The 24,059-nt window shown below is 40.7% G+C and overlaps 1 protein-coding gene across 1 annotated transcript; it reads left to right on the top strand.

The window, feature by feature from the left end:
- The first annotated feature begins 524 nt into the window (after positions 1 to 524).
- On the top strand, positions 525 to 2,164 carry LOC148017798 (uncharacterized). Its single transcript, XM_087661827.1, has one exon. The coding sequence runs from the start codon at positions 581 to 583 to the stop codon at positions 1,391 to 1,393; it is 813 nt and encodes a 270-aa protein (XP_087517953.1). The 5' UTR covers positions 525 to 580; the 3' UTR covers positions 1,394 to 2,164.
- The last annotated feature ends 21,895 nt before the right edge of the window (positions 2,165 to 24,059 follow it).

Raw genomic sequence — 24,059 nt, 5'->3', positions numbered from 1 at the left:
GCCAGCAACCTATCATGATGTATTGGGGGTGGAGTTGAAGTTCAGAGCTTCATCATTCAAGGGGGCATTATTCGGCAACTCATGATGAAAAGAGGAAGTCGCGCTATTTGAGGCCATGTTTGCATTTCCATCCGTATGAATATTGGTTGCATGGAACTCAATGTTTGCCTTGTGTCTGCTTGTTGCCATTTCATCGGGTGGAACGGCTAGTTCCCTAGATGGAGTTTGGGAATAGTTGTGTTGGGGAATAGTAAGGGTGGAATTTGTTCCATTAGGGAAATGGAACGGGACAAAACCGATCGTTTTCTAAAGTTGTAGCAATCGGATAAACAACAACATGACCTTACTCCAAAATAAGAAGAAACCTCTTGGTAATTTGTATTTAAAAAAAAAGAAAAAAACGAAAACTAAAGAGGTCTCCCCCACCTAGACCATATCTTTCCCAAATTCCGAAAAGCAAAATTGAAAATTTGAAAAATTGGGGTGCAAACGGCTATCTTTTTGGACTGATTGAGTGATCCCTCCTCCTCCCCCCTCCTCCTCCACCTTCTTCTTTTTTCTGCAGCTGTCAAACAGAAGAATGTCGAAGCCCCCCCTCCGCCTACATATCGAGCAAGGCCCCAAGGCAGGCCATGTGCTGGACTGCCAGCCGTCCGCCATCACTTGGCTTGGCAGGTCTCGCGGGAACACCCTCCAGATAGCCAGAGACCCCGGCATCTCTCAGAAGCACCTCTACTTCTGCTTCTGCCAGCAAGACCAGCGATGGACGGTCACCGACAATGACAGCTCCAACGGCACCCTCCTCAATGGCGTGCCGTTAGAGCCCACGCAGGCCATGCCCTTGTCCTCCCGAGATCTCATCAAAATTGGAGAGGAGACCACCATTAGAGCTGAGATCACAACTGCTTTTGAACAGAAGAACAGGCCAAATGCCACCAAGACCAGAACATCCATACCTTCTGCTAACATTGGGCTGGAACATGGCAAAATTGGGGCCAAATATGGCAAAATTGGGCCAGAATATGCCATCTTGATAGAAGATGATGACAGTATCGGACCAAAAAAGAGAGGAAGAGGAGGTCCTCATGGCAGGGCTAGGCTGTCGGCATCTTCTGCCAAGAAAGAGATCAGAGAAACCCAAGATGATGCAGAGAAAAGCTCGCAGAGAGTGCAGAGAAACCCTAGGAAATGCAGCATCACAGAAGCCTTCCTAGCAGATGCAGAGAAAACGGAGGTGCCTAGCTTGGACAGCATGACTGTGGCACAGTGGTTTGAGCATATGATGGAAGATGGTCCCAAGTTCTTGTATCAGGCATCCGAGGCCATCATCCAAGAGATCAACATTGAGGCCAAGATGTTCGATGACTACATCCGCTCTCTCACGCAGGCTTGAGAGGGAAGATTTCCTCACCCTTGCCTCTTCCATCTGCAGCATGTTTGAGTGCTCCTTGTCTCAGCACGTCTGTGTGCTTATTCTCCACTTAATGCATCTTAAGGTAATTATTCATTACATCTTTCGGGAGACTCTTTCCATGCAAGGAGATGGTCTCAGCATTCAAAATGCTTTCTGTAAGCTCTTCGCTTACGATTTCATGGCTGCTGCCCTTTGAAAGAGTACTCTGGAGAGCCTTAGCATAAGCTCTGATGATTCCCATGGTTGTGTTTTCAGTGCAATCCTTGCAAAAGTTGGATTATGTACTCGTTAATACAAGTTCTAGACAATGGAGAATGTACACATCTTGGGTTTGGGCTGACATTATTGCAGAAGAGGTTCATCGGTGGAACTACTCACATGATTGATTATTCATGCTTTCTGACAGATTGTTCCATCCTTCACATGATAAGACATTCGTCAAGGTCCCCCGTCTACATTCTCTGACATGGCTTTAGCCCTGTGAATCGTGATGCTTAGAAACTTCTTGGACACTCGAGATTCAAACAGTTTCTACCATATTTGTATGACAAACTCGGAAATTGCTCCTTTCACCTAAGCCAAGCAAGATCAACGTAGTTTTGTAACATCTTCTCGTATCTCATTGTGGGCTTTTGCAGATCACTAAGTCCGAAGCCAAAACTCTTTACAGCCTCCAGCTTCCATAGAGCTTCCATAGAGACTCCTTGACTCTTGTGTATGAGTATGTTTGAGCATCCGGAAGTAAATTTATGACTCGTTCAAAAGTCTCTCTCCAAGGTTTATTGTTTCATTTAAATTTAAGGGAAACGTTAAAGTCACGTGTATTAAAAAGGAGAAAATTTTGCTTTTAGGATAATTGGGGATAGCTTTTTGGGTAGGGAAGCTTAACTTGGGCATATTGTAGGAACCATAGCCTTGGCATATTGTAGGATCTATACACACAACTTGTGCTAAAACATTAAATAGTTGAAACTTATAGGAAGTCTAGTAGTGCGATTAACTAGTTCTTGGGCAAGGAAGTGACCGATTTATAGACCCTGGACAAGTGGAGAGAGAGAACAAGTGTGAAGTCAGTCCAAATAGCCTTGGCATATTGTAGGAACCATAGCCTTGGGCATATTGTAGGAACCATAGCCTTGGCATATTGTAGGATCTATACGCACAACTTGTGCTAAAACATTAAATAGTTGAAACTTATAGGAAGTCTAGTAGTGTGATTAACTAGTTCTTGGGCAAGGAAGTGACTGATTTACAGACCCTGGACAAGTGGAGGGAGAGAACAAGTGTGAAATCAGTCCAAATAGCCACTTATGAGTTGCGCCACAAATCTTGGGCATGAATTGATGCCCCTTATCTAGCTTGTTTCGTAGGGAAAAAGGGAATGTGGGTGAGTTGAGAACTCAAGGGAAAGCAAGGCAAGGCAAAGACTTGAAGAAGACTTGTGGATGATGGATGTATGCATGGAATGAATTGAGCTCTAATCTCCAAGACTACAGCGGATTGGTTTGAGTAGAGAAAACAAGCAATCTATTGTCGTTCATGCAAATCTATCTTGAATCTAGAGAGAGTTATGGCTTTTTGTTACTGCAACTAGGGGTTTTGTGTGGACTATTTTTGGGATAACCTTATTCTAATACGATAGAGGTTAAATCAAATATTTTTGGGTAGAAAGTAGCTCTCTTGGAAGTTTCAAAATAGGGATATATTCATTTATATAGTCTAAAATGGTATTGAATTGTTTTAATACAAGTTCATGCTTGCTTTTTAGCCTCATACCTATTGTTTGAAGCTTGATCTTATGCATGTTTGACATTGAATCTTATGGACTGAATCAAATTGGGTTTCTCTAAGCCATAGCCTCAAAACTTTAGTTTGCATATGGATCCATATGTTGTATAAAGATTGAGCTCACACTCTATCTTGAATCTAGAGAGAGTTATGGCTTTTTGTTACTGCAACTAGGGGTTTTGTGTGGACTATTTTTGGGATAACCTTATTCTAATACGATAGAGTTTAAATCAAATATTTTTGGGTAGAAAGTAGCTCTCTTGGAAGTTTCAAAATAGGGATATATTCATTTATATAGTCTAAAATGGTATTGAATTGTTTTAATACAAGTTCATGCTTGCTTTTTAGCCTCATACCTATTGTTTGAAGCTTGATCTTATGCATGTTTGACATTGAATCTTATGGATTGAATCAAATTGGGTTTCTCTAAGCCATAGCCTCAAAACTTTAGTTTGCATATGGATCCATATGTTGTATAAAGATTGAGCTCACACTCTATCTTGAATCTAGAGAGAGTTATGGCTTTTTGTTACTGCAACTAGGGGTTTTGTGTGGACTATTTTTGGGATAACCTTATTCTAATACGATAGAGTTTAAATCAAATATTTTTGGGTAGAAAGTAGCTCTCTTGGAAGCTTCAAAATAGGGATATATTCATTTATATAGTCTAAAATGGTATTGAATTGTTTTAATACAAGTTCGTGCTTGCTTTTTAGCCTCATACCTATTGTTTGAAGCTTGATCTTATGCATGTTTGACATTGAATCTTATGGACTGAATCAAATTGGGTTTCTCTAAGCCATAGCCTCAAAACTTTAGTTTGCATATGGATCCATATGTTGTATAAAGATTGAGCTCACACTCTATCTTGAATCTAGAGAGAGTTATGGCTTTTTGTTACTGCAACTAGGGGTTTTGTGTGGACTATTTTTGGGATAACCTTATTCTAATACGATAGAGTTTAAATCAAATATTTTTGGGTAGAAAGTAGCTCTCTTGGAAGTTTCAAAATAGGGATACATTCATTTATATAGTCTAAAATGGTATTGAATTGTTTTAATACAAGTTCGTGCTTGCTTTTTAGCCTCATACCTATTGTTTGAAGCTTGATCTTATGCATGTTTGACATTGAATCTTATGGACTGAATCAAATTGGGTTTCTCTAAGCCATAGCCTCAAAACTTTAGTTTGCATATGGATCCATATGTTGTATAAAGATTGAGCTCACACTCTATCTTGAATCTAGAGAGAGTTATGGCTTTTTGTTACTGCAACTAGGGGTTTTGTGTGGACTATTTTTGGGATAACCTTATTCTAATACGATAGAGTTTAAATCAAATATTTTTGGGTAGAAAGTAGCTCTCTTGGAAGTTTCAAAATAGGGATACATTCATTTATATAGTCTAAAATGGTATTGAATTGTTTTAATACAAGTTCGTGCTTGCTTTTTAGCCTCATACCTATTGTTTGAAGCTTGATCTTATGCATGTTTGACATTGAATCTTATGGACTGAATCAAATTGGGTTTCTCTAAGCCATAGCCTCAAATCTTTAGTTTGCATATGGATCCATATGTTGTATAAAGATTGAGCTCACACTCTATCTTGAATCTAGAGAGAGTTATGGCTTTTTATTACTGCAACTAGGGGTTTTGTGTGGACTATTTTTGGGATAACCTTATTCTAATACGATAGAGTTTAAATCAAATATTTTTGGGTAGAAAGTAGCTCTCTTGGAAGTTTCAAAATAGGGATACATTCATTTATATAGTCTAAAATGGTATTGAATTGTTTTAATACAAGTTCGTGCTTGCTTTTTAGCCTCATACCTATTGTTTGAAGCTTGATCTTATGCATGTTTGACATTGAATCTTATGGACTGAATCAAATTGGGTTTCTCTAAGCCATAGCCTCAAAACTTTAGTTTGCATATGGATCCATATGTTGTATAAAGATTGAGCTCACACTCTATCTTGAATCTAGAGAGAGTTATGGCTTTTTGTTACTGCAACTAGGGGTTTTGTGTGGACTATTTTTGGGATAACCTTATTCTAATACGATAGAGTTTAAATCAAATATTTTTGGGTAGAAAGTAGCTCTCTTGGAAGTTTCAAAATAGGGATACATTCATTTATATAGTCTAAAATGGTATTGAATTGTTTTAATACAAGTTCGTGCTTGCTTTTTAGCCTCATACCTATTGTTTGAAGCTTGATCTTATGCATGTTTGACATTGAATCTTATGGATTGAATCAAATTGGGTTTCTCTAAGCCATAGCCTCAAAACTTTAGTTTGCATATGGATCCATATGTTGTATAAAGATTGAGCTCACACTCCTGCACGAAATATATGTTATAGATGAATTTGTTATTCTCTTAGATTTCTATGTTCTTCTTTCATTGATTTTCTTTTATTTGTGCTGTAATCTCTTCTTACATGAGTCCCGGTGGCTATTACACATGCACAACTAATACTCCGACAACATCTTTAATGTTTTTTGTGAGGTTATTTATTTACCATTTGAATATGTGTAAGAAACAACTTGGAAATCTTCTTGAGCCAATTCTAATTTTGAGAGCTCCTTTATTAGTCTCCAAAGTGCTTTGTTAAGTATTAGCCACGTTAAACAAGCCACTTTTGGTTGGATTAAAGTTGTAATTCCATTGTTTTTAAGCCCAATCCAAATGCCATCTCTTGTTAAGCTTGTGAAGCAGAGTGGATAGTTATGGGATTGAATACTGAGGAGAGGATTCTCTCACAATCTTTGAGGTTGTATCTCTGGATCAATTGATGTTCATTGAATTGGTTCTTGTCTTGCTTGTCCATATATTTTTCCATTAAGATACCCCTTTCTTATAGATCTTGTATGCTAGGTTTAAGGTCTGAAGGTGTTACGAAAAGTGCTAAAGCATATCAAGGATCAAAGATGTTAGATTTGGATGCCAACTGTACCTCCCACAATTCAAGGCTACACAATCCTTAGTCTTAACCTATAGATTATGAAATATTATAGTATTATTGAATGATTTTTTCACCCTAGCTAAACTTGGAGGAGCTGGCATGTGACATAATATCCCAATCTTCTTCAATCATGAAGAAGCATGTCTTGATATGGTTGCTCCACTTGAATGATCAACTTAGGTTAAAGTGCATATCACCTTCTATATGTACATTGATGCATCAAAATTTGCAATGGGAGCAATATTGTGCTAGCCTAGAGAGCATAACTTAGATTATCTAGTGAGCTTTGCTAGTCATAAACTCATGTATACCAAAATGAACCACTTTACTATGGAGAGAGGGGGCTTAGTAATGGTGTTTGCTTTGAAGAATTTTGCCATTAAATATTAGCAATGTTATTCACATTCTTTGTTGATCATATGCCTTTGCTTTATTTAGTAACTAAGCCATGCACAACTGGATGCATAGCTTGATGGTTACAAATGTTGCTTGACTTGATATCTCAATACTTGTGAGAAAAAGTAAATAACACTACATGGTTGACCATTTGTCACAAATACCTACTAAAGAGCCACTAATAAAGGAGAAAAGGGAAAGAACACTATATGGTTGACCATATGTCACAAGTACTTGCTAACGAGCCAATAAAAAAGGGCATTATGGATGAATTTCATATAGTGCTCAATGAATTTACAAAGCTAGTTATCAATGCATGGGAAGAAATCAACATCACCTGCTATACGGTATACCTTTAACTCTACTCCTTGCATATTCTTCTATATTTGTATAATTTGACGTTCCAAATTTAATATCAATGCTCCATACCTTTGTAGCACATACTATGTACACATGTATCATATTTTTTGAAGAAGTATGGGGTCTTTGGAAATGTGGAGCACCCAAGGTATGGAGAAGTCTCCTTACTAGGCTTGTGCTACATATTTCAAGCACACTTGCCAAGAACGTGGTCACTTCAAGAAAAGCTACCTTGTAGAAATACTCAATTGGTTTTATAGATGTACCTTGTCTTGGTCCATCACATTAGAGAATGTTAAGGTTACCGCACTAGCTAAGTCTCTCAAGAAAGAAATCGAAGCACGTAATAAGGAAAAGTGGCAAAACACATATGTAGTGAATACACATGCAATATGGCACATGATAATGTGAAGGGAAGTGTCAAAATGGACATGTATATAAAATCATGTGTGAACCCCCCCTTAAACCCTTATTCTAGGTTTCATATAAATAGAGCTCTTTTATTTGATTTCTTATTTCGTGCTTCTATTGTTGTCTTCTCTTCTAATCCACCTCATGGCCCACACCAAGCAAATTGCCTCAAGGACATCCACTACCAGGCCAAGTCCAAGGGAAAGTATTTACTTGTCCAACATGGCAAGGCAAAGAGATCCCTAATTTTAGTTGGTGGGCTAACTCCAATAGCAATGCAAGCTTGTCATCTCACAATCTTTTCCCCCAATCCATCTAAAGGCTTGAAGACTCTCCCTACATTGGCCTTGGAGACTTTGAAAAGAGCTCACGAGCAAGAAGACCATTTTGAAGAGGAAGAAGCAAGCAAGGATATGAAAAGTGACAATAACCAAAGAGAACAACGAGGGTGACTCTTCTACAAATGAAGAACATGGAAACAATGATGATGAGGGCAACATTGACAGCAACATCAATAGGCCCCAATATAGGATCGATTGGCCTAAGGCTAGTACAACTACAACTAAGGGGCTTGCAATAGGTGATAAGGCCCCATGCGCGATGCCCTAAGCTACCAATGAAGCAAGATCATCCTCCTCCAATATCCCTCCTCGCTCCAAAACTAGCCCCCGTTGAGCAACCCACACCTAAGCCCCAACCTCAAACCTGACAAGCACAGGGACAATAACCACAATGAGATCCAACTAGATGAATCTCAGGGCAAAGGCTTAAGCGGATGAAGAACTATCACTTGATAGACCTCAGAGAGATCCATAGTACCAAAAGAGAAAAAAACTTGTTGATAAGGAAAGTTCCCTTATTTGTACACTTAGTGAAGGAAATCCTTAACTCTTATGACTATTAATTCCACATGCAAGGGATTGCAATGGAGGCTATCCAAAAGGCCCCAAAAGTATACCTTGTTACCCTTTTTGAGGATGCATATTTGTATGCAATTTATGGCAAGAGGATGATCATCATCATGGAGAGAGGCATGCAATTAACTAGAAGGATAAGAGGGCAAAGAGATTAGCTATGGAAAGGGCATGGAGTTTTTATCATACACATTGTAATGTAATATACATTGTAAACTTTGACATGTAATGAAAGACCTTTGCTTTTTTAATGCGTTGAATGTCTCATATTGTATTTGTATATGATAGTGTAATTATTAAATATGAAGCACATGGATTTTTTATAAATTTGTGGCAAAAATTTGTTGTTTGATAGGCCATATAGCTTAGTTTTATCTCATAATGCCAAAAAAATGATCAAACAAATGCCAAATGGGCTTAGCAAGAAGCCTTGGATGCTCCGGCACATGAATGGGTAGGACGACACTAGTTTTATCTCAAAATGCTAGAAAACAGCAAAGGAAAAGGATAAATGAGCTTAACAAAAGCCCTAGATACTATAGCACATGAATAGGCAAGATGATAGTAACTAAGTTGTATGGGTTGTCAAACAACAATTTTTTTAACAATACATTTTAATCATATTTTAATAATCTTTCATACTTCGAACATATTAACACCTATACCACGTAGCATCAATTTGTAAATACTTCAATATTATGATAGTTGGACAAAAAAAATAGAAAATAAGTTCAAGAGATAGATAATAAGAAAAATATATTTGTATTACACTCAAGAGTACAAGGGGTTTTTTCTTTACAAGGCTTTGCTTGGAATCCCAAAGCTTACTATAAGTTTTAGGCCATTTTCAGGTGCTTAATTTTCTCATGAGCTTGCTTGTAGCTCTTCTTGGCCTCTAGTAACAATCCAACATTACCACTCTCCTATATGGTGACCTGGCTAGTCCCTATGGCTTTTCCAATACCCATGGCTTCTAGTACCCTTATGTGCAGGCATAAACAAAAAATATGCTTCATCAACTTCTTTTTAACAAGAATTATCTTGTGTGCATTTGGGGTGATGGTGAAAGCATACGACATTTTTGATAGGGCGGGCCTTTAGGATAGAGAGTTGAGCCTGCCCATCTTGGATGAATGTGGCATAGACAATGACTATGTCACCAATGGGATCTAGCTAATGCAGTGTCCTATCAAGGCATGCTTCCCGAACACTCTCTGGCCCCTCTAGCAACTTATAAAATCATTGATGCTGAGTACAACCTACATTGATATGAAGTTAGCTTAAAATAGTATGCATAGTAAAACAAAGTGTCTAGACACATTGTTGATACACTTACTTCTTGCTTAGTATTAGTGGCAACCTCCAAGGGTTTGGTCAAGTCCGCACTTTGACTTAGACTTGTTGATCGAGAGGGCTTGCTACTCTTTGAGGGTTACTTGTCCTACCACCAAGTTGGCTTGTATTGCTTCAAACTCTTGGGTGCCAACTATGGTGTACTGCGCCAAGTCGACAACATCTCCAAGAACTATGAGTGCACCCTCTATGTCTTCAACCTTTGGGTTACTATACTCCATAGAAAGATCATAAAAAATGAGGGGGAAGTCATTGGAAATTGCTAGCATCGACAATGCCTCATCATCCCTTACTCAAAAAATTTATCCTCATCATGGAGAAACATACATTCTTTGTCATCAATGAAGACTTCACTCATGCTATCTATGTGATAGTCTGCATCGATGGTAGAGGGTGTGTCCTCCTCTTGAGGCACTCTTGAAGGTATTATCTACAACAAATATAGCTCTATTGACCATTAGGTTTAGAGCTTTGGCCTCTTTTGCAGCCTCCACTTTCTCTTTGGCATTGTCTAGTGGTGAAGAATTTGAGTTACGGACATCTTTCAACAACCCTCCCATGTACTGTTTAGCAGCCATTGTGACTACAGGGAAGTCTTCGCCTTCATTGATTAAAAAAAAGAAGTTGGCCATCTAGGAGAGGTAGTCGATGCCATGTTAATCAATGCCATATTCCTTGGCATGCAAATGAGTGAGGTATTTGAAGTAGGAGGGAGTGAGATTTGCACATAGAAACAACCTAGTCAATGCCATGTTAATCGATGCCATATTCCTTGTCTTGCAAAGGAGTGAGGTACTTGAAATAGGAGAGAGTGAGATTTGCACATAGAAACAACCTAGTTGTTTGTGAAATATTTGTGCCATTGATGTACTTTAAGAGATTCCAAGAAACCTATTCCTCGATAGAATCCTTGAATCTGACAATATATACTCAAAGATATGTATTCATATACTCAATATAGGGTACTGCAAGCTTGGACCATGCCACAATACTCTATCGTAATATTTGATATTGGAACAAAAGATTTTGGTAGATATCAAATCTCTGAGTGAATTCCATGCCCTGAAGAAATTGCATGAAGCTAAGAAGAGTGTGAATTATCATGGGAGAAGGGGTGTAGTAGGCAAATGCAAGGGTGCTTGTTGGGAGAGGAGGTGGTTGGAGAGTTAAAAAATGAAAATGAGACCAAGTGAATGGTTCTCTATAGGTAATGGACTTAAAGTTTGAGTGTTAAAAAATCCATTAAAATTTAAAAGATATATTATTACAAAGTAAAAAATCAAAATCACAAGAAAATCCAAAATATAGTATGTTAGAGAATCTAAAAGCTGTATAAAGAATGAAAAAATAAAATCCCTCAATGTATTGATTGTAAATTTTCAATGCATCGTTTGTCTCCACACAAATTCTAACTTGTTGCAAAACACTTGAAACCATATAATTCTTCTATATTCTTTTGCCCATTTGAAAGGAAAAAGAATTAAACAAGATTCAAAATATTGTTCCCAGCAAAAAAAAATAAAAATCAATATTAAACAAGGTCACCTTTCTACCACTAATATGGAAGTAAAGCTCTCCATACAAATGCTTCCAACAAGATGAGATGCCCCCACATATTTAGGAGACTCAAACAATCACACTGTGACTAACTTGATCATTCCATTTGGCAAATGAATTTGAATATCAAATTCTTGTGCCATGTTTTCAATGGGAATGGATTCCAAGCGAATGTATTGGCTCTTCATCCAATGTTAGTAATAGAAACATATGTACAATGTTGAACATCCAATCAAGTAATGGAAGGTAACACTATAGACCACCACTCTATACAAAAAGGTGTCACATTTGTGCACCCCACTCACGTCATTCCATCCTTCTTCAAAATTACAAGTAGCCACATCCACAAAGGAACAATAGTTCAATCTTAGGAGTGATGTTTCAAAAAATGTCTCCATTAGAGGCGACAGAGCATAAAGGGGAAGAACAAGGTATCTTTGAGCATAAATGTTGTTCTAACTGCAATTGGGAAACTAAAATTGGCCATCGAGAATAATGACAATGGCCAAGAAAAGGATGGCTCTTTGGACCTCCCTACATGATTCCACATATGTCACTCCTGCATCCTTGCAAGTACTATCAATTGTCTATGGCATCGAGCTTTCAGTCACCATCCATCAACATCCCTTGTATGATAAACTCCTTATAGAAGAATATCTACACGTGGCTATCACTTGTCTATGGCATTGAGCTTTCAACCACTATCTAGCAACATCCCTTGTATGATAAACTCCTTGTAGAAGAAGTTCTACACATGGCTAATAAGCTAGGAGTAGGAAGCTTCAAGTCCTTCACACTAAACTAATGCAATAGGACCACCATCTCTAGCCTTCTGAACCCAAGCACTCTGCTCTTTCAATGATTTTGTGTTATACCATAACGATGGAATCAATGAGACCCTATGGCTAAAGGTTGCACATGAATCCTTCTTGAATAATGATCCTTCTTATTTGCCATACTCATCCTTTGTATTGTGCATGTAGAGTAGATATGGAATCACGGAGTTGCCTTTGTTGACATGTAGATGCCATTGGAATGGATTTGAGAAGAATACTACCTAGACATAGAAGAATATGAGTAAAGATATTTCAAAATTGTAGTAGGTATGGATAAAATTGTAAAGGGTAGGCGGGCATAGGTAAAGAGATAAGGCAAATAGAAGGAAATGGAAAAGAGGACCTTGCCACAATGGCCAATCATGTAATGGCCAGTCATGTCTAAAAGAGATCACCGCCCGAAAGGAATTTAGGGCTATGTTTGAAAATCCAAAAAGTGAATAGAGAAGCTCATTCTTTGGTGTGTGGAAAAAGTGGACTCTTCTTCCTCTCCTCTTCTCTTCTCTTTGCTTGTGTGTGCTTGAGAGAGGGAGTGTAAGGGAGTGAGTGAGTGAATGTATGAGGGTGAGGGATCTTGGAGGTGAAGCTCTTCATCATCTCCTCTCTTCTTCTTCTGTTTTCTTCCCTTCTCTTGTCTCACACGTGTAGCTATGGAGAATGGAGCTTCGAGGTGGAGGCTTGAGGATGCTTGAGCTTGCATCACAAATCATAGAGTTATCAGTGTGCTTGAGGGACGAGGCAACTCATGTGGGTATTGAGGTAAGCTCACTACATCTCGGTAGGATCAAAGGCGCATCGACTAGGTGAGAGATAGCCATAGGTGCTCGCTTGAAACACTTAAATAATTAGTCAGTGGTCTTGGAAATTGAGCGTGAGCTCCCTTTACATTTTGGTTCTGTTGCCAGGACCAATGGATTCAAGCTTGAGCAATTGCACACCTCACTCGAGCAACAAATTAAGGGTTCATCCTCAAACCGGAGCTTGAGATAGATATGAGGTTTTGGGTTTTTAATCCTTGAAGCAAGCAAGTATTTTGTGCTTTTGATGATTAGGCAAGTAGGAGAAATCATTTTATTACTTTACTTTTGATTTTTGTTACATTTAGAGTAGGTAGGATTGAGAAATTGAAGCGGAAAGCTTTAGGGTTGTTGCTGTAAAAAAGGCCCAAATAGGGCACAAATCAAGAAAAAAAGGGAAAAAAGGAGTGCTTGAATGGATTTATGTCACTAAGAGAGTGATTGGAGAGGTCAACGGGTAAGGGTTTATAACCCAAAAGGCCAAGGAAGAGCTCATTTGCAACTGTTGCATTGAGAGAGAGAGAGAGAGAGAGAGAGAGAGAGAGAGAGAGAGAGAGAGAGAGAGAGAGAGAGAGAGAGAGAGAGAGAGAGAGAGAGAGAGAGAGAGAGAGAGAGAGAGAGAGAGAGAGAGAGAGAGAGAGAGAGAGAGCCATTTCTTGCATTTGGATCGATCGCTTCACCCAAGTGTTCTTTGCACATTACAGGTACACACAACTCTTCTTCTCTATCTATAGCTTTGATCTTGAGGTGTGTGCTATGTGGAATTACCTAAATCATGCGATTTGATCAATTCGTCATTGTATTTGCCAAAATTGCACTGCATTCGGCCCGTTTGAGTGATGGTGACTCTGGGCCAAACCCTAGAATTAGCCCTTGGCCCTCGTGTGTTCGGCCATTCGGTCCACTACCATTCAGACGCTCAATACTCAGCCTAACCCCACCACCCAGACAACAAGCTAATATTCGGACGGGGTCCAAATCAACCATTTAGACCAACTTGGTATTTAGCCCACCTAACACGGCCCTTGGTCATTCAGCCATTTGGCCCTTGGACAACCACATTTGAATGATCTGAATATGACATTCGGACTTGTTGCATTCCACCGTTTCTCATTCATCCCTCATCCATTCAGATGAGCCAAATCAAACATTCAGCCTCTGCAATTTGAACTTGTTGGGCCGAATTTGGATTTTTCCAAATTTTTAACCTGAAGACCGTGACTGACCTAGACCATTGCTGTGAGAACCCTCGAAGGCTGTATAGAGACTCAAAACACCTTTTTGGCATGAGAAATAGGAAGATAAAACTTAGAAGTGACTCTAGCTGACGATCAACTAGCAGTCCAAGCTACTAGTAGCACCAGACTGAGTCATAGATCCCCAAATAGATCTTAATCAAACTGAATGACACAGCACAGATCGTAGGGCTAGTGAGAACGCCCAGAGATCGAAATCACAGCCTATCAGGCCAAATTTGTAACCGAGAGTGCTAGATCCACATAGTAACTTTACCCTCGCACTCATACTAAGTAACTTTACACACACACACACACACACACACACACACACACACACACACACACACACACACACACACACACACACACACACACACACACACACACACACACACACACACACACACACACACACACACACACACACACACACACACACACACACACACACACACACACACACACACACACACACACACACACACACACACAGAGTGACTATAAATTAAGGATTGTTTGTAATTAACAAGGGATGCACTCAGACATAACCATAAAACGAACCCATCAGTAGGAGAAGACTTTGAGATATAGTTGGGTGATCGAAATCCCAAGCATAGGACCAAGCAAAAGATGCAATAGGGAAGCTAGACACAGCAAGGACAAACACCATTGGGGGAGTGGATCTACCTGATCTAATCAACCTCATCGACAACCTGGTGAGGAGAGAGATCGCTGACATGGCAGAGACAAGCACTAACCATGGATGGGATAAAGATCCTCAACCTAGGCAGTCTCCCGACATAGATGTAGCGGCTAGTTGCCAATTACGATCTACATACCTGGACAGATCACCACGGTAGGACGATCGAGGATATCATTACATAACTAGAAGAGGAGAGGAGACTAGCGTAGGAAGCTTTGTAGACCTAGTGACCTACAATCAAGAACAATAAGCTAAGAGCTTACGACAGAGCACGGAAGTGCATGAGATTCAGCGAGTGCTAGCCTTAGCAAATAGAAATAGGATAGGCCCTGATGCTGTGAGGGAAAGAGGATGGGAAAGAGATCTTACGCTGAGTGAGCTTCTCATGAAGCGACTATTGGACAACACTTCCGTCAAGCAAAGTGCCGCTGCAATGGTATCCTCGTTGCTTGTAGGATTAGGAGTTACCCAGGGCTCCAAGAGCCAATCTAAAATCCATGTATTCCTTGTAAAGCAGCTAGAAAAATACCAACCAGACAATGATCCCTACAACTTTGTAGAGCCATTCGAGTAGGTTTGTGAAGGCAATGGTCTCACCAATCTCGCTCACACAGCGATCACAAGCTTTCGGCCTATGCTTAGGCGATAAGGGAAGGACTTGGTACAAAAGCCTAGATGTTGCAGAGTGTAATGAATAATATCACACTGATAAAGATCGACAAGCTAACAAAAATTAGAGTGAAAAAATCAATAATGCTATATTTTTCTGTTAAGATCACTAGGATCTGTAACAACATTTGCAACATCTTCATTTAAAGATAACTAAAAAAGATTACTAATTCAGGGAGAAACAACGATGGTTTGGCTATCTTTCTTAGTGTGACTCTTGGTATGGTCAAAACCAACAAAAAGACCAAGATCCACAAGTCTTTCAACTAAAAGAAGATTCCTTTGTAGATATGGGACATGTAAAACTCCATGTAGAATTCCTGTGTAAGAAAGAGAACCAAGATATAAATCACCTATACATTTGACTTGACAAGTTATGTCATCAGCAAGATAAACAAATTTCTTGACATGAATAGAATGATCATTATGTAACCATTGGAATAGATATGTCATATTTTCCATAGCACGAGAATCAATAATAAAAGAAGATCCGTCACAAACATGAAGTATCCTTTCCAAAGTGATGATCACTCTTTTTGCAATAGTCACAAGGAGAATAATCTCTATCCTCACACCCGATAGTGTCAAGTGTATCCTCTGTGCTACATAGTCGGCCTCACATTTGGTCGCCCTTTTGAAGGGTCTTCCTAGGAGGGTTTCTTTCTTGCAGCTAGCACTTTTTGGAGGAACATGAAATAGGATAGGCAAGCTTTCCGTTTCAATTGTCATAAGGATTTTGCACTTCCCTATGAGTGCTTGTGGGTGTTCCCCATAAGGGCTAAGAGTTGCACTAGTCGGTGTGAACTCTGGTTGGCCTAGTTGGATCCATGATTCATAGGTCAAGATATTAAAATCTGCTCCTTCATCAATCAGAGCATCGATAGTATGCTCTCTTTTCGCGGTGAGTTTGACCCTAAGATAAGAAGGTGGTACTATGTCTTCATCTTCCGGGTCCTGGCTTGTAAATTTAAGCCTTCTGACAGATGCCCTTGAGTTCTCGACTGCACGACCAGATGTGGATTCTCCACTGCTGTCTTGGATCATCAGTGCAGTGCTATTCAAGATACATCTCTTGTCAAGAGTGTCATGTCTAGTCATCTTCGCATTTGTAGCTTGCTGAAGTTGCATTTTGCTCTGACTAGACATGGTTTGAACACAATGTCTTTGTGTTCTCGTGGTGTGGCCTTTTTGCCCTTGATGGCTAGATTGGCCCATTGATGTTCTAGGGTCTCTGTTTCTCTCTGTTTGGGTGTGGGCTTTTGGCTGCTCTTTTGCAAGTGAAACTCCATGCTCGTGTAGAGCCATTACTACACTAGGGTTCAATTTGGAGGACCTGTCACGGCGCGTGTTTTCTCTCCAACCTATTCGGGGGAGGTGCGGAGGGGGCAGAGCCCCCTCTACGGGGGTTGGGGGGCGGAGGCAGTCCCCCCCGCCCGCAGGGCCGTTACGGTAGACGCCATATGCAATTTGGAGGACCGTTTATAGCCAAATTTTGAACTACGTGCTCTAAGTTTCAGCCCAGTGATGGATCTATGATGTGCCTTTAGCTCTACGTGGTCTTTGGGGTCAATTTCGGGGTTTAGATGCGTCAGAATTTGTGTTCTGAATACCTGTCCGATTTTGACAGTTTTTGTTCCGATTCTAAGATGTCTGATTTTCAGGAGTCCGATTATCAGAATCGGACGTCCGATTTTGGGTGGGTCCGATCGGACTAGTGGTCCGATTTTGGTCACGTTTGATCGGATCAAAAAGTGGTCCGATTTTCAAGTGGTCCGATTCTGGGAATCGGATCGGACAGGGTGGTCCGATTCTGGCTGGTCTGATTCTGAGCTGGTCCGATTCTGGGACTTGTCCGAGTGTCCGAGTCGGACAGATTGGTCCGAGCGTCTGATTTCTCAAAATCGGACGGGTTGGTTCGAGTGCCACGTGGCACGTCTGATCAGACTGGTCCGATTCTGGGAATCGGACGGGTCTGACTCCCGAACTCAGGTGGTCCGATTCTGGGAATCGGACCACAGCGAGTTGGTCCGAGTGCCGGCGGCGGACGCGATTCCCGCACGTTTGTCCGCTCCTCACTACCTGGTGCACAAAATCACCACAGACTTTCTAGATCTGATCAGGACACTTGTTGGAAAACATCAGACTCACCTGGAGCAGCACGAATCACCGGTGCCTAGAAATCGGGGAAGCGCTTCCTCGCCTTGTGAACCAGAAGTTCTCTCTCTCTCTCTCTCTCTCTCTCACAAGGCAAACCAAGGAACTAAGGTCTGTCTTGGCCTCCCAGTTCTCTTAAGGTCCTTTCCCAGCACTGCAGAACCTCATAGCCAGTTCCCTGTCCCTACCTCACCCAGAACTTGAATCTGGTCCCCTGTTTCCCTGTTTTAGTCTATTATACAGCAACATAAAACCCTACTGTTTGCCTGTTTTTTTATTCTTTTTCTTTGTTTTTTCCTACCCTAAATGCATCCAAATCACAAAATAAATACCTATGCTACTCCATTCCACAACATAAATCTCAGAAAGCAACAAACCTACTTGCCAAGGGGATCGAATACCATCTTCAACCCCCTCGCTTCCTACCTATCTACCTCAAGCACCGGTTCGGGGGAAACCCCTTACTTTGATGCTCGATTCAAAGCCCGCAAGCACTCAAGGCTTGAATCCATTGGTCCTGGCAACGGAACCAAAATGTGGGAGCTTTCACTCAACCGCCAAGACCCACGGACTGCTTATTGATTCAAGCGTTCCAAGCCGAGCACTAATGGCTACCTCTCACATAGCCGACGCGCCATCCATATCTATGGGTGTAGTGAGCTTACCTTGATGCCGTTCGAGTTACCTCCTCTCCCGTGCACTCCGGTAGCTCCACGATCCAAGTGCAAGCTTCAAGCAAGCTCCATCCTCAAGCTCTAAGCTCCAAGCTCCATTACCACGAGCAAGAGAAGAGAAGAGAAGAGAAGAGAAGAGAAGAGAAGAGAAGAGAAGAGAAGAGAAGAATAGAGGAGATGATGGAGAGCTTCTTCTCCTCGGCCCCTCACCCTCCCACACTCACTCCCTCACACTCTCACAGTCCCTCTCTCAAGCACAAGCTCAAGCAAGCAAGAAGAAGAAGAAGAAGAAGAAGAAGAAGAAGAAGAGAGCTACTTTTGGCCACACACAAGAATGAGCTTCTCATTCACTTTTCAACTTTATATACAAAACCCTAAATCCTTTTTGGGCGGTCATCCCCTTTTTCCCTTTTTACATGGCCGGCCATAGCCTAGGCCCTTTTTACCATTGTCATTCTATCTTCCTAGCTTCCTTTCCACCGCCTGTCTACATTTACAAATTGCACGAGTGAGAGCCCGGCGCTCTTTTACAAGATTTCAGGGTGTGCCTTTTTATTTTAAAATGCGCCTTTCCCCTTTTGCCTTTGCCTTGGACTTTTAAGGTTGCCCTTGCGCTTTTGGCCTTTTCTCATTTTCTTTCTTTAGTCGGGCTACCTTTTTTCCGCCTTTGCCCTGCGTCTTTTCCACTTCCTTTTGCTTTCTTCGTGTCGGGGTTAACAGTCACCTTGGTACACTATCTCTCCGACGAGAGAGAGAGAGAGAGAGAGAGAGAGAGAGAGAGAGAGAGAGAGAGAGAGAGAGAGAGAGAGAGAGAGAGAGAGAGAGAGAGAGAGAGAGAGAGAGAGAGAGAGAGAGAGAGAGAGAGAGAGAGAGAGAGAGAGAGAGAGAGAGAGAGAGAGAGAGAGAGAGAGATTTATAAGTCAAAGATATGGCCCCCAAATGGAGGGAGACATGCACCCACAGTAATCCTGCATCCAACAATGGAGCCACCGGCCAAGGCGTTACTGCTAATATGAATACAACGTCGGGTATGGATAGTTCATATCCGAATATCCAGGTACTAATTTCATTCTCATCTATTCATTGAGACATAAGCATGCGCATGAATTCATTTTAACAAGTAGCTTGAATTTATTTTCCAATAGCTAACAAACTCATAGGGGATCATAGAATAATTCTTTTTATGTGAGGTTCTCCATAACCATAAATGAACTTACATAGATTTATGCATATAGCGCATTGAGGTTTGTGTAAACCCTTGTACCCAAATACTTTGTATCCTAGTGCTACGCGAAAAAATCATACATAGCATGAAGAGCATATAAGGTTACCTGGAGGGTTATCCACATAGATGGTACATGCATGGAAAGAATTATATGAAATATACGTCAATGGTACATGAATTGATCTTGCATTAAAGTCTTGCATCCATCCTATGAAGGGTTCGCATAAAATAACAGTCAAGGAGTTTACCTGTGCTACCAAGCCATGAGTTGATTACAAATGGCACAATAATTCATGGATTGTTTTACATTGGAAGATAGTCTTGCATTGTTACAAATTTGTCTCGCATTCTTTGCCTTAGAAGAAAGGAAGATAAAGTCAAGTTTAAAAAAATTCTTGATAGTATCGCTCTTTGATGCCAAGGGGGAGAGCAAATATGCGATGGAAAGGTTATCGCGACTATTCTTGCAATGTTTGAAAAAGAGAACCATTGGCTTGTTGGTTGACCGAATAATGCCCTAAATGATTTTACATTCAACTAATTGTTGGATTGTGGTATGGGTGATTATTCCAAGTACTTTTGATTGATGGTAAATGCATGGTAGAGGTCTATGATGACAAGTTGCCATAAGGATAAATGAATGTTTTCTAAACAATGATATTAGGGCTGAATGCCTTGTTTGTACTTGATTCCTAAATGAATTAATTAAGGAAAGGATATTTTGCACACGTGGATCATCTCCAAGATCACATCACAGATTAACTCGAGAAGGGAACTATTCAATTCACGAGCGGAAGGTCGAGTGGTGAAAAGGCTAACCACGGAAATGGTGTCTCACTCCTATGGTGCTTGTGGGTTAGGTGGAGCTCTGGACACCCCTTTCCTAGTCCGAAACAAAATTGAAGACTGTCATGCACCCAGCGTCTTTGGCGTTGAAAGATCCTATTTTAGATAAAGGATGGAAATTGTGGTGCCATGGGATTTGGACCAGTTACTTTAGCAGGAAAAAGGGATATATAATTTCTCTTGTATGGGCAAGAGAGAAAGATTAATTGAAGATAAGTTAAGGAACTTGTTTGACAAAAGGATTGCTTGCTTTGTATTCATGTCATTGCTACAAATTACCTAAACAAACCATGTTCCCTAGAAGGCTTAATTAAGGGAGCTGACTTTAAATGTCACACATAAATGTGATGGACCTAATTAGATAACTAAAGAACACCTATTGAGGGAAGTGGGTGGCTAGAACCCCCAACGGGTCTGTCCTATGGTAGGGTTGTCCCAGAGAAGTGGGAGGCTTCTCACAAGGTTGTCCCACAGAAGTGGGAGGCTTCTCACAAGGTTCTACCATCGTTCGAAATTTAGGTATTGTTAAGTTCGAACCCGATTCATGCCATTGTAGGGGACCGGAATGGGACTATGCCCTACGAGCAGAGAGGTTGAGTGATGCATCCCTCTCGTTTCCCATTCTCTTTGAACCAAGTGTGGTATGGGTATGCTTTGGCTTGGGTATCTCTGTGTAAGGTAGGATGTCCATGATCCGTGACACTAGAATGCTGTTAAGAGACCTTGACCACTAGGAACCTAGATTTTAGGAGGCCAATCCAAGTGGGTTCAACCATGAACATTCCATTGCAAGGTAGACTTGGGAAACCCTAGGCGACAAACCCTGAAACATTCCATGGGAGTACCGGGCGGCATTGCTTAGAATCGTCTCTCAATGGGCCACTAAAAATATACCTAGCAGGCAGGCACATTACAGTTGGTATTAGAGTGAAACTTCGTAATGATATATGATCAATTAATGTATGGCTTGTAGACATTTCCTAAACAAAATAACCTAAGTGGTATGTATTGATTGTTAGGCACCTTCTACACCCATGAATGCTAACATGCAAGAGAAGAAATTCCTTCTCAAGCTAGTTAAGGCATCCGAGTTTGGTGGAGAAAGGATAGACGTCATAGCAGAGGTAGAGATATGGATTGAGTCGATGGATAATTATTTCTCTCCTTCAGGAATTTCTTCTTCCAATCAAGCAATGATAGCCAAAATTAAGTTAGTTGGCCAGACTCGGATATGTTGGAAGCAATGGTGCAAAGATTGAGGTATTTCTGAAGCCCTTGTTACTTGGGCTCAACTGAAAGATGCTGTACGCAGATGATACCTTCCGCCAACCTACCAGACCTTGAGGATGAATGAATTCTTCAAGCTAAAGAAATTGGAATTAACCTTGGAAGCCTATTTCTCAAATTTTGGGATCCTACTAAAATATGCACCACCTATGTTTATTGTGTAGGAAGTATCCAAGTTTTGCCATGGCTTGAACACTCCTCTGAACCATCGTCTTGAAGCAATGCTTCCAAAAGACTTGCAAGATGCATTACTTCGAGTGAATCCAATCATCCAAGAACTTAAATCAGGCAATTGTAGCAAAGATGATTCTCGAGATCAGGACAAGAGATGCCACATGTGCGGAGAGATAGGGCACATCCATAGGAGATGTCCCAACTGCCAATGTTTCCACTACAATGAGCTAGGGCATGTCCAAGTAGACTGCCTTTCCAGAAGATATGGAGTCTCCAAGAAAACGAAGCTACACAAATGCAGTCTTTGGATAGATAGAGGAACCAGATAAAGACGAAGACTTAGAACCCACTACACCTCTTCAAGTTGACTAGAAATCCTAGAAATTTTATCAACATGAAATACAACTTGTATTAGAATAACTTTACTCTTGTAACTACAGTTAACTCGTAATATGAGTTGCATCAATTTTTAGCTTAGAACTTACAAGTGATTAGAGATACTTTAGCAAGTATGACAGTTATAACTTATAATAAATTTCTCTTAAGCCGTTCCTTCTCAACTAATATAGATTGGGTCTTACAAGAATGTCAAAGCTAGGAAGTATTCTTTAGTATTACAAGCAAAGCCGATTGTCCATGGAATTCAGTCCCAAACTAATAAAAGGACAATTTGGGAACAACGTTTTTGAGATAAACGACCACTTTGAACTACTAAAAGGATCCTAGGGCAATTTGGTCTAAAGAAGAAAATCTTGCCAAGGACAACCGGGAATCTTGTAACCACTTTGAACTGCTAAAAGGATCCTAGGGCAATTTGAGATAAAGGACCACTTTTAATTGCTAAAAGGATCCTAGGGCAATTTGGTCTAAAGAAGAAAATCTTGCCAAGGACAACCAGGAATCTTGTAACCACAGGTGATAAAGCTCCGTGCTATTTTTATTGCAGGGAGTAGGTCATTTCAAAAGGGAATGTCCAAAGCACCCTAAACACTGATGCTTCAAGTGCCACAACATTGGACATATCCATGTCAATTGTCCCAACAAGACTCAAAGAGAACTTGAACTTACAAGGAATGAAATTGTACAAGCTCTAGTAATCCAAAATATACCAGATACTTAGGAAAAACCTAGAAGATATTCATGAGATGTAACTACAATAAACTTTTCTCTTGTAATCCAGACTCAGATATATCTAATAAAATAAGTGGTTGTTTCAAAAGACCATATGCTTATGAGTGAGCAATGAAAGTGTGATGGGTCCTACCCCACAAGCTCCAGAATGAAATCCCCAATTCTTTCGAGATGAGGACATCTCAGGTTCTCTAAGGGGGAGAGGATGCAATATCCCCCCTGCTCTGCATAGAAACCCCCCCTCCCCCCCTCTGTCAAGATTGTGGGAGAGAAGGAAGGAGTCTCGCTTGAAGCTTTGTTGCTTGCACAATGGGGGAAGACACACAAGGGTGGAGGCTGAAAACAGTTTTTCTCTTCTTAGTTGTGTAAGCCAAAAGAACTCAAGTACAAAGAAATAGAAGAACCCTATATATGGGTCTCAAACCAAACTCAACTAACTAAGGTGGCATACTAACTGAGCCACAAACTAGAGTAGATAAGGATAGCTATCATGTAGCTATTATTCAGGGACGGTGTACCAACCGCATCTGCAACTGACAAGTCGGTGACATAAATACACAACGGTCACCCTGGCGTATCACGAGTGGAGCTCGATATCTCAACACTCCCCCTCGAGCTCAATCCCAATTCCTGCACACCAAGCAGGTCTCTGAACTTGCGCAGCTTCTCTGCGCCCAATGCCTTCGTGAATATGTCAGCTACCTGATCCTCTGTGCTGACATAAACTAGATCAATAAGACCTAGTAAAACCCTCTCTTGCACATAGTGATAATGCACCTCAATGTGCTTTGTTCTAGCATGATAGACTGGGTTATTTGCCAAGTGTATACTACTCATGTTGTCACAATAAATGACAACTGGTCCATCTGTAGACTGATGCATATCATAAAGTAGCTTATGCAACCAAGCTACCTCACATGCAGCCATTGCTGCACCCCTGTACTCAGCCTCTGTGCTCGACAAGGCAACTGTAGGCTGTTTCTTGCTGCTCCAAGTGAGTGCAGCACTCCCAAAAGAGAACACATATCCACTAGTAGATCGTCTATCAGAAATACTACCAGCCTAATCAGCATCAGTGTATCCATGCAACTGTATCTGAACCCGAGTCTCATAAAATAGTCCATACTGCAATGTGGACTTCACATACCTGAGTATGCGTCTAGCCACATCC

The sequence above is a fragment of the Lygodium microphyllum genome, chromosome 21 (assembly GCF_053477565.2).
Source record: "Lygodium microphyllum isolate KBCC chromosome 21, Lygodium_microphyllum_v1.1.10, whole genome shotgun sequence".
Taxonomy (NCBI): domain Eukaryota; kingdom Viridiplantae; phylum Streptophyta; class Polypodiopsida; order Schizaeales; family Lygodiaceae; genus Lygodium; species Lygodium microphyllum.
This window is presented reverse-complemented; position numbering and strand designations above follow the sequence as displayed.